Consider the following 11,860-nt stretch of genomic DNA (forward strand, 5'->3'; position numbering starts at 1 on the left):
CTCACTAAGGGTCTCAAAATAACTAAAGACGCAGTTTGATGTCATTATAAATGCAGAAATGTTGCACATTATACTGTTAAAATAAGAACAAACTGTCAAAAGGGATGAACAAACCTAACAGCTGCTATAGGTCCAACACTGACTCGAATAGCTGCACTGGTATGCGTGACCACAGGCTGACCTATTGAGTTCTGGGTATTCTATATTAATGATTACTATGTCACACATCAACAGCAATGCATTGTTAGCCCCGGATGCTATACTGTGATAGACAAAGAATTAGCAGCGTGAATGAACATAAAAATTAAGAGTCAGCAGTTTGGAGATATTTTAGATTTGCTAACTGCTATAGTACGTTATGATCTACTGACGAACAGCAGTCAACTACCATCAGAACTACAACTACAAAAAAACTCAACACTACTTTCCATTTCCTCCATTTCCTGTTATGATAGTTTTAAAAGTTCTTGTAAAGGTTTTATTGCACATTACATTAGCATCACTTCACACATCTCTCATCTGCTCAGTGTTTGTTGGGAGAGGCACGCTCAGTAAAACAGGACCGAGGACGAGATACTAAAGACGGTATAAAAGCATCTTTGGAAAAAATGACTGTCACTGTGACAGTCATTTGTAAAAATTTATCATATTTAATAATAAATACCACACTTGTTAATTTGCATTTGTCACATTTTGTTTTACAATATTAGGAAATAATGTTTAAGTCAACCTAAAGTTTTCTTTTCTTTCTTTTTTTTTTTTTTTTAAAGACTGTATTGGATCCATACTCAGTATTGGCATTGGCACTGATGTATCCCTCTATCATATATTTTCCTTACTAACAATGCAAACAAATGTGAGAAAAATCTACATTATTACCATGAACATGTGTTCATTATCCAAGTTTACTCGTCCATAGACTAAAAACAGCACACGGTGAGTAAATCCTGGATCTGTTATTATCTCGTTATCCAGCAAGTGTACATGACCCATTTCTATAATGTCAAATCACGAGCTCAAAAAATTAAATCCATCTTGTAACATACTGCTGTTATGTTTTAGCCAACAATGAGGGTGATATTTTGATAGGCAGCTGGTTTATGTTTCTAGATTATGTAGCAATTTTAATAATGGGCAGTTAATAAGTAACCATGGTATTGTGTTAGGGCCTAAATGTAATTATAAAAAAAATAAATAAATCACATTGCTATCCTAAACACTGTCAGGATTTGTTAAAATACTGGGAAATGAACTGGTTGAGCAGAAGGTGGACAACACAGGGTGCCCTCATGACTCATCGTGGCGGAGGGGAATGTTCTTGATATCTTGTAGCTTTAAATCTGTCACTTTTACCGGCTTTCTTCTGATTTCCTCAATATGCAAAATGCTATATTTAAAAAAAGCAAAGTCTATTACATCTCACGCATTATATTTCTGTGCCTTCTATAAACTACATTTAAGAAAGGAATCCAAAAACTGTGTGATTGGTATATGTACTTCTAGCAAAGTAATTTTGTGAGAATAAATTCTGCATGTATTTGCTATGCTATGTTATACAATCTAAGAAATACAATACTGTGCATAAGTCTTGAGCCAGCCCTTATTTTTTAATATTTTGCTTCAGAGGAGACAGACTTCACTCATTTTGAATCCAGTCCTTGTACCTGACCATTTCAGAGGAACTGTTTTTTGTATGTTCAGCCACATGACATTGACTTACGACTTATTCAAGCATAAAAAAGGCACCTAACCCAAGGAATGAACCAGTGTTATGTCTACACATAACAGGCAACTTAACAAAGAAACTATTTTAAATTGTATATTTAACACATTTTTTTCCATTTCTTTAACTGAATCTACAGAAGATTCCAATGATAATACAATTTGACAGACATAAAAGTGTATTTTTGCATCAGCAAGATGATTCCCAGAGAGCTTTTAGCCAAAAAAATAAAATAAAATAAATTGAGAAAACCTGACAAGCAGAGGACAAAAGAAGAAATCACAGACTGTTAACCTAGTCACTGTTATAGCTGTGGTCAAATCTCTTCCTCTCAGCACATGAAACTGGGTGAAAGACAGAAGGTCCAAGTGGCAGGCCGAAAAAAATAAAACTTATCAGCAGCTGAATAGTATCTGAAAGTCATGACCTTAAGAAATAGGAAAAAAAAAAAATAATCCAGCAAAGACCTGACACAGGACCTGAGATCTGACCCTTCAGTTGATCCAACTACTGCTCACTGAAGCCTCATCAGAAATGGTCTCAATGAAAGGTGGCTGTCAAGAAGCCATTCTTACAGAAGGGAAACAGGGAGAAAAAGGCAGCGTTATGCCAAATTACACAAGAACTGGACTGAAAATCAGTGGAAACATGTTTGATTGAGTGATGAATCCAAATTGGAAATTTTGGTTCAATGTGTATGGAGGAGGTCAGGAGAAAGGTACAACAGTGACTGTCTACAGCCGTCTGTAAAACACGGTGGAGGATGTGTCATGGTTTGGGGATGCCTTTCAGCCAGTGGTGTTGGGGATCTTGTAAAAACTGATGGAATTATGAATGCATGAAAGTACCATCAGGTTTCGATCGATTATGCAATACCAACTACAAAGTGTCTAATTGGCAACAGCTTCATCTGTCAGCATGACCATGATCCCAAACATACTACCAATGCAGTGATAGAAAAACACACAAGGGAACTCTGCCAGTCATGGATTGGCCTCACTAGAGCCTGGACCTCAACATTCTGAAGCAGTATGGGATCATCGTAACAGAGAACAGAACAAAAGGCAGCCAACATCCAAAGAAGCGCTTTGAACATTTTTCAAGAAGCCTGGTGAACTATTCCTGAAAACTGCTTAAAGAAATTACAAAAAAGCTTGCCAACGATAGTTCAAGCTGTGTTAAAGAATAAAGGTCGTCATACCAAATATTGACTTTCAAATGTGTTTGAATTGTACAAACTCAGTTTTTCCCTTATATACGCTGCATTTTTATACATGTTTGCACATGCTTCAACAAATCACTGCATGTTTCCAATTTTTCTAGCAAAATATAAAGAAGGGGTGGCTCAAGACTTTTGCACAGTAGTATATTCTGCATTATCCATCCCATTACAAGAGGTCAAGTACACCTTGGAAAGCCTCCTAGAACACTGCACAGAAATCACACAGACTGTTAACATAGTCACTGTTACAGTTGTGGTCAAATCTCTTCCTCTCAGCACATGAAACTGGGTGAAAGACAGAAGGTCCAAGCATCTGTGTCACTCAGTCGCCTCATGACCAAGACTGTGAGCCAGATAGCCAGACAACTGTAGGTTAAGTACTACCTTGATATACGTGCTGCCCGGAGATGACCCACCTGTCCTGAAACAGACTGAGCAGTACTTAGCTGGATAAACTGCTCAAGTAAAAGTGCAATCCTTCTCTTTTAGATTTACAGAACATGAAGCTCACAGAGCTGTGAGGGTTGTTGACAGGTAGAAAAAAAAAAAAGACAATGCAATATCACATAAGGGACAGGTGGCATTTAAACAACTCAGTATTTATACACTTGCTTGATATACAGAAAGGGCAATTATAAAATATAAATCCTAAAACTGTAGCTCTCAGAAATGTGTGTTTATTGGTTTATTTACAGGACCAGTCAAAGGTCTGTCCAAACATTTGACTGGTATTTTATTAAATTTACAATTACATTTGCTCCATTAAAAACAATCTGGAAATTAGACTTAGACTGTCAATATTTATTAATGTAATGAGTGAGCCTGGTTATGTAGCTCTTCAATCCCCACACTGATGCTTCCCTGGACAACTTATGAATCTTTTATTTTTTTTCCATTTTCTTAGCTGCTTATTCAACTCAAATGGATGGTAGAGCTGGAGCCCATCCCAGATATCATAGGGCAAGAGGTGGGGTACACCCTGGACAAGTTGCCAGTTTATCACAGGGCTAATACATGCTTATATTCACAGCCACTTTTACACATACATTTTTATATATACATAAAAATCAACAATTAACCAGTTTGTACTGCGGGAGGAAGCCAGAATAGCAAGAAAACACACAAAGAGAACATGCAAACTCCACACAGCCCATTATTGCATCCTGAATGATGTAATCTCGCCTGACACTACCACCTTGGCTTGGTCAGCACATCCAATTTACACCCACATATCTTCCTTAACATTACAGAGAACTATTTACTGTAACCCACCGATCTGTACATACACCCACTTGTCTCTGCTGTCATCCTGGATTCCAAGTAATGTGAGAAAGCCACTTGACCACAAATTAGAGCAATCATAGTCTTTAAAACCTGAATACAGGAACACATACAACTGGCATGAGTCAAACAGGGCGCATACCCTTATAGATAAAGATGTAATAAACAGTGGACTTCTGTAGTTGAGAGTGACAGAAAGGAAGAAGCCTCTAAAACTGTTTTTGAACCACACCAAAAAGCCAGGAGAGGATTAAAAGAGCAGTTGTGAAATACCTAAAGAGGGCAGGACTAGGTTTAAGGTAAAATGTGCAGCAATATAGAAAAGAAAAAAAAATAAAGTTCCCTAATCTCCACACCTTTCTCTGAACTGGCTGTGAACGTGTAGCAATGGCATTTCAGCCAGAATCGCACAACATTTCCCAGCTTAAAGGGGACTCAACACACACACACAGACACACACACACACACACACACACACACACACACACAGACACACACACACACACACACACACACACACACACACACACACACACACACACACACACACACACACACACACACACACACAGCTCTGAGTCATATATCAACAGTTTCTAAGTATTGGAAAGACTGCATTTCATCCATGAAAGGCACACACCAAATAGGAAAGGGTTGAGAGTTTAGCATGACTGTGTCCACATTAAATTTAAAATCAAAAGGATATTTCAATATTTTTATGTTATTAAATTATTTTTTAAACAAACCAGGAAATGTAGAAAAAAAATAGCAGCAGCTAAATGTAATGTTCAACCTCTAGTCTGTGCCTCAAGAAGAATAGCTGCTCATAAGTTAAACAGTCAAAACTTTTACCCCACTTTGCATACATTGGCTGGTATTCACCAATAAATTCATAAGAGCATAGCTGAATAATTAAAATAGCCCCCAAACATCATTTTAAATAATATCTCAATCTTCATTTCAAGGACACAAATGTCATGGAGTAAAATATCAGCTTCAAATGAGCACAAATCAACCAAGAAGTATCCAGTATTTAATGATACACAGTAGATGGAGAAGAGAAGCAAATCCTCTGATTTGTGAAGCATGTTTAACTTGATAAAAAGGAATTTAATGCTACATATCTGGAACCAAAGAAAAGATTTTTATTTCTAAGTTCAACCCATTACAATGAGGAGGAAATGTCATAAACAACACAACAAACCTCAAACCTTTGCCTGCATATAGACAGGTAGATGTTTGATTTCTGGTATAGCCAGCATTACTTGCAAAAGACAGGGCAACTTTTTCCTCAATAAAAAGTTGCCATTTTGAAGTGCTGCACTGACCAACAAGAAACTTTTTAGCTGAGTACCCCACCAGTAGGCATGAGTTAATGTAGTTTTTACCGTCAGCATTTTCACACTTTGAACTTCTACTATTTCACATCTTTTTATTACTCTTCATTTATAAGAGCACACAATTTTCCAAGTACTGTGATCCTCTAAATTCTAAGGACACCACAGAAAGTTCTTAGCAATAAAACTTCATTAAATATCTCCAATGTTTTAACACCACTGTGGACTAGAAACAAAAAGCTAATCTGTGCTCTACATTAGAACAAAGAAAAGAAAAAATCCACACAGGCCATCAAATGTTCCTTTAGCTCGTCCAGTCAACAAAAAGTTCAGCCATCCCCCACCTCGACTTTCATGTATCCATAATGATGATGTAAAGCTGCCTTTAACCAAAGTATGCATGTGTAACTAATATTTATGAGTCTAATACAAGTAATGTTTGACATAATCAGAGCTTCACAACACAGTAATAGGTGTCAAGCTACAACCCTAACTGGAAAAAGGCAGGAAGGCATTGGGATTTGCAGCTGTAATCAACATATTAGTACAAGATTATCGTGTTTACCTGACACTCTTGTCAAACACCTTGGTGCGGAACACCTCTTCTTGATCCAGACTTATGGTGCAAAAGGTACAAAGATCCCTTTGTCGGTTTGGACCTGAGACAGAACCCAGGTTCTTAGCTTCACCTGCAGCAAAAGGAGACCATCGTTAGCATCCTGGCACCATCAAAATAAAAGCAGCCTTTTTATAAATTAAAAGAGAAAACCAATTATCAATTCATTTTAAAAGGCTGCCTTTCACACAAGTAACAATATCAGTAATGATTCTTCAGTTCTGTCGCTCTTCTGGTTTAGTTACCTATCAGAATTTTAGATATTCCAACAGATACCAAATAGGTCCACATACGTGAGAATATAATTTAAGTTTTAAAATTTAAGATCTCAAAAAATATACATTGTCAGTCTGATAATTAAAAAAGAAAAAGAAAAAAAAAGCACAAGCTTTAAATTTAGTAGCTTCTTTTAATAAATGAGAAAAAAAAAAGAAAAAAGTTATGTTTACATAAAAGTGGGGTGATTTTATTTATTTGACTTAATACAACATAAGATTTATGCAGTCGTTTTGGGTACACTTTTAAAATTTGCTTTGATGTTCAACATCCCTGTGTTCATTCGGGGGACACAAACTCCTGCCAGTTGCTGCAGAGCGGATGTAGCTGAAGTAGACTTGAGGCTCATATGTGGTTAAAAACATGAAACATCGACTTCCTCAGCAGAACCAATGGTGACAGCACAGCGCTGATTCACAAATGACAAATACCTTTGTAACACACGACTTCCATATCATTGAAGGCAGGCTCAGATTACATATATCATGGAGCTTTAGTGCAACACAAGCAAACAGTACACAAAATCTGCGTCAGATAGAGTAAAGCTGATTGTTAGAACAGCTGTGACCAAAACACAGGACTATCAATAAATTCACAATGAAACAGATTTAGACTATTAGATTAGGGGAGTCATGATGGTCTAAATAAGCTCACTAGCTGCTGATTAGTACCTTAAGCCCAGGTAGGGACCCAATTAAGAAAAGCCACTAGTGGGATCAGCTTTTAAACAAGCTATTAATAACAGTGTGTCTAATCTTAGGAATGACTAGGGAAAACGGTCAAGCTGTCACTAAACTTGGACAAGGATGTCCTGGTGGGAATAGAGCAAAGAAGCACATATACAAAAAGAAACAAACACATACGGCATAATTTAACCTTCCATCTTTGCTCTTCCATAACATTTCCACTACAACAGAAGTGCTTCACCATGTAGAAAAAACAAAACAAAACAACCAAAAATACCCAGAAAACCCACAACCTAAGGAAAGAGAGTAAACCTTAGGATTTTTAGTCTGAAAATTCATCAAACAAGGACACACAAAAAAGTATGCTGGCTATTTAAAAAAAAAAAAAAAACAACTAAAAAACACATCTTCACACAATGCCACCTCCACTGAAGTGGCTAAAGGAAAAAGGACAAAGTGTGAACGAGGAAGAATGGAGTTTCGCAAGACAGCAAAGTGAGTTACATGCCATGATAGTTCCTCTATTTTGTTCTGCTTACTGTTTTTTCATTAATTCATAGTAGTGAAACTGACATTTGTCTTCCTATTGTGTTCCTAGCAATACATGCATTACATGGTAATTGGCTTATATTCACCTTACAGTAAACACATACATTTAACCCACTACTCATGAGTGTCTACTACTAATTTGGAAACTCAAAATGCGTCTAAAGTTAATAATGAACGCATATTTTCAGTAATACTGATATATATTGCCTTATTAAATACATATCATGATTTCACCTGATGAGTTGTAGAAGCAGTGCCACCAGTTACACAAATTAAACACAAACTGAAAGATGAAGACAGAGGATGGTGTAGAGGTGGATGAAGGCGAATGAATGGGTATTAAAAGTGAAAATAGGCAAATCTACTGCGCCACATCTGATCTGTAAGTAAAACTAAGTTATGAGGAACGAATCCACTTGCGTAACGTTAAAATTTCAGTGGGGGGGCTCAAACCTTTGCAGGGAGAAGCCATAGACATATATTTATTATTTTGACAAAAACAAAAATGACAAAGCCATCAGGGAGGTAGCCCACACAGGCGCTGACCCGGGAGGATGAGGGCTCTGAGCCTCTGCTTTAAAGTCAGTGTTTCCGATTTGACAAAAGCGATATGATTGTGATTTTGTAACTACGATTTTACTTAAGAAAGAAAAGAAAAGAAAAAGAAAAAAAAAGAACAAGCATCTGTTTTCCAGTCAGTCATTAGATAATTTATTTTGTGACGAATGGTTTCAGTTCAAGCAGAAAAGATGGGATTTTTTAAAAAGACATATCTGACTCTTAATAAACAATAAGGGTTCATTAGCAAAAACACGTTAGTGATTACCAGTTAAGTTATGGTAGATGTCCAGCTAAAAATGAGCAACTAATGTTAAACTTTAAAAGAGCCGAGCAGTCGTTGCTTTGCCGGCTCTTAATCCGATACACGTTACCGTTTAAACTCTGTGCTGTCGCTGGAAATAATGTTATTATCTGCTAACATTTAGCCGAGTTGCCCGACTGGCGAGATGCCTGCAGCGAGAATAGCTGAATGGGCTTAGCTTTAGTGATTTTTGGCTGAAGACGGCTGGTGGTAGTAGCTAGCCGGACGTTGATTTAACTTTGCTTAAAGCTCGAAGCGACAAAAAAAAAAAAAAAAAAAAAAAGCCACAATTTCTAACAGGCTCCGGGGTATTAAATGGTGGCGGTGAGGCGCTGCGCGATGAATGAATGCATTAACAACAAGCTAGTAGCCTCTGCTAGCATGCTAGGCTATCTTGACGTTAGGCACCAGCAAGCAGACGGACCAGATGAGCTGCCCGTCTCTGCCTTCACTCTGTCGACTGTTGATAGCACGCCGCGCCCCTCCCGGTCTCCGTCTCGCCGCTCTCGACCTCTCTTCCCCCCCTCACCTCCTCCTCCTCTGTGAGACTCTGAAAACGTCGGTTCACTTACATATTTTACCCCGCAGGCTCTGTAAAATCCGAATCTTAGCGTCGTCCTCTTCCGCCATGGCCAGAGCTGACTTTTGTCGTTGCTCCGGTGCATTCAGAGCTGGTTTATCATATCCGTTTATGAATGCAGGCAGAGCGGAGAAAAGCCAGTCCCACTACCGCGTCACGTCAGGTCCCGCACACACGCTCCAGCCTTCAAATGTTTGGAGCTTCCTCTAAAGTCGAGCCGCTTCCTTTGGCTGGCGCTGCAGTGTGGTAGGAGTTTTAAAAGGGATTTAAGGTCTCTCTCTCTCTCTCTCTGTGTGTGTGTGTGTGTCTATGTGTGTGTTTATGTGCGCGTGTGTGGGGGGTGTCATTCATTATGTAACCATAATGCTTTCGGAGAACACATAATAGTTTGACTTGTGGCGCTAGCTTAGCTTAGCTAATCTTGGACACGGGCGCTTTAAGTTAACCCTGCCCGCTGCTGCGCGAGTCTGTGAGAGAGATAAATGTGTCACCGGGTATGAATGAGTTAGCTACCTCTGCCCTGGATAAAACTCATTTCCCGGGGGTACACACTAACTCAAACGCTTTTATTTTGAACACGCTTTCAAACAGGAACCCCGAAGCTCGAAAGCATTAACCCGAGGATGGCTGCACAGTAAATGATTCCACAGCTGCTTTATGAGTATGTTACCGAGCAAATATTTATCCCTGTTTGTAGGTGTGTCATACCTGGTTTGCATATATATGCATTTTATTTGCAAAACAGTTAGTTAAAAATACATAATGATAAATATGGTTTTACTAAATATTATATGTTATTACAAGATAATGCATTAGTCCAGTAAGCAAAATACACAGTTCAGTGTGCACCCCCCCCCCCCCCCCCCAATTCCAGTGTGTCATTTAGATGAAAACGCACACACCCTTTGTTCTCTTCCTCTTTCAAGGTGGCGTAGCTTTTTTGTTGGGTGTCATCGTCAACTGGTAGTAGCATGGAGCCTGAAAACTGTCAGGTATGCAGTTTCTAAAATGCACATATTTATTCACAACACATATAAAGTTTAACATCTGAGTCCTAAATGTTTTGCTTTGTTCATTGTTGTATCTGCAGTTTTAACTCAGAGGAGTGTGACAGTAGCTTCCCAGCTGCACAGTCTGTCAAAAGTTTCTCAGTTTATTGACATTAAGACTTAAAATATTCATTTTTTTAAAAATATAATAGTTCAGATATGGCCATGTATGGGAATTTTTAGTCTCACAGTAACACAAAAATGTCTTTGTGATGCATTATACACAATCAGAAAACTGTACAAGACCACTAATGATCATATTTAATTCACACTAGATTGAGCTCATAATTAATTACCACAGTAATTCATGTAGCTATTGCATAATATAATGAGCCCTCTTCAACTGAACACTGAAGTTATTCCTAGATATTTTCTTCATTTCTTTCCTTCCATGGTGTAGTGGTTTACACATTTGCCTAACAACAAAAGATCCCTGGCTCTCTCCCGGGAAGAGACGCAAATCTCTCTGGGGTTGTGTCAGTAAGGACATCCGGTGTAAAAAAAAAAAAAGAAAAGAAAAAATCAAACATGCAGAGCTACCTGCTGTGGCGACCCCTTGTGAAGAAGGGAGCAGCAGAAGGTAGCTCATGTTCTTCCTTTCTTTCTTTCTCTCTTGTATTTTAATGGCATCAGTATAAGAAAATATAAAATGTAAAAATGCCAGATTTCAGCAAAACTGCTAACTTACGCCTGTAATGCCTGGGCAGGTCACATAAACTACACAGTACACAATTATACTATTACATGATGTTATAATTTATGTCTATTACCAATGTCATAAGCAGCAATACTTACAGATTAAAAATGAAAAGAAAAATGAAAATTCCCCTCATATTAGATCTGGAATCACATCACTGCCATCACATCATTTGTTGCTTTTCCCTCATTAAATGACAGATTATGCTATGCGAATTGGCAGCGTTACCTCCAGTTCATTATTGGTGTGTTAAGCAGTACCTTAGACCTAAAATGAAGCAAGGAATTTATACACATCTGGAAACTGTATCTTGAGCCCAAACTCTTAAAAACAGATGCAGTTTGTGTGGAAGAAAGCGGGAATGAACTTTTCAGGTGGTCTGCAGGTCCTTGAGGGCCCAGGAGTAGTGCATAACCACCTCGTGGCTTACTGAACAGGTTAAATCTTAAATCTTAAATCTTGCTGTTTAAAATACTTGGCCTAAAAACACGCACTACACTTTAACATGATGTTTCTCTAACAGGTTGGTTATGATTTGTTCCACTAAGTGTTAGTGTGAGGTGTTGGTTATACTGTGAAATAATGGTGAAGACTTTGTAATACTTTGGCCAAAGCAGGACAGGATGTGACGGTTTAGAATATCAACAATATTTATTTAAATAGTTTAACATGTTTTATACATATTAAACACACAAAAGTATTAACTTTAATCTCAGTGGTGCAATGAGTTTAATTCAAAGTTAGAATAACATCAGTGGTGCTTCAAATTGAAATTGACTTATCAAAGTATTAAATGAACAAATTAGCATAGTCTACCTATAAAGTGCAACTCGCCATGCCCAGCTAGCTGGGCTTAGAAAAGTGAAGACAAGGCGGATTTTCACATTTTCCAACACTTTGTTGCGCTGCTCTGATATTGCACACCATTTGAAGAAACGTCAAACAGGTCAGGTCAGTATTTTTTTTTTTTTTTATGAGCTTT

General features: G+C 37.9%; 2 protein-coding genes across 3 annotated transcripts in view; one reads left to right on the forward strand and one right to left on the reverse strand.

Moving 5' to 3' along the window:
• rasa2 (RAS p21 protein activator 2) overlaps window positions 1-9,402 on the reverse strand; it is a 33,783-nt gene extending 24,381 nt beyond the window's left edge. Inside the window, exons 1-2 of one of the 2 annotated variants that reach the window (XM_030744614.1) lie at window positions 9,125-9,402; window positions 6,129-6,252 (exon numbers count right to left, since the gene is read on the reverse strand). In XM_030744614.1, the coding sequence (XP_030600474.1) occupies window positions 6,129-6,252; window positions 9,125-9,182 (182 nt within the window). In that variant the 5' untranslated portion in view covers window positions 9,183-9,402. The remainder of the gene's footprint in view (window positions 1-6,128; window positions 6,253-9,124) is intronic. The other variant, XM_030744613.1, reaches the window with a different exon arrangement.
• A 585-nt stretch (window positions 9,403-9,987) lies between these two features.
• trip12 (thyroid hormone receptor interactor 12) overlaps window positions 9,988-11,860 on the forward strand; it is a 49,211-nt gene continuing 47,338 nt past the window's right edge. Inside the window, exon 1 of the mRNA XM_030744627.1 lies at window positions 9,988-10,124. The gene's annotated coding sequence lies outside the window, so the exon portion shown is untranslated. The remainder of the gene's footprint in view (window positions 10,125-11,860) is intronic.

The sequence above is a fragment of the Archocentrus centrarchus genome, chromosome 13 (genome assembly GCF_007364275.1).
Source record: "Archocentrus centrarchus isolate MPI-CPG fArcCen1 chromosome 13, fArcCen1, whole genome shotgun sequence".
In the NCBI taxonomy this organism is placed as follows: domain Eukaryota; kingdom Metazoa; phylum Chordata; class Actinopteri; order Cichliformes; family Cichlidae; genus Archocentrus; species Archocentrus centrarchus.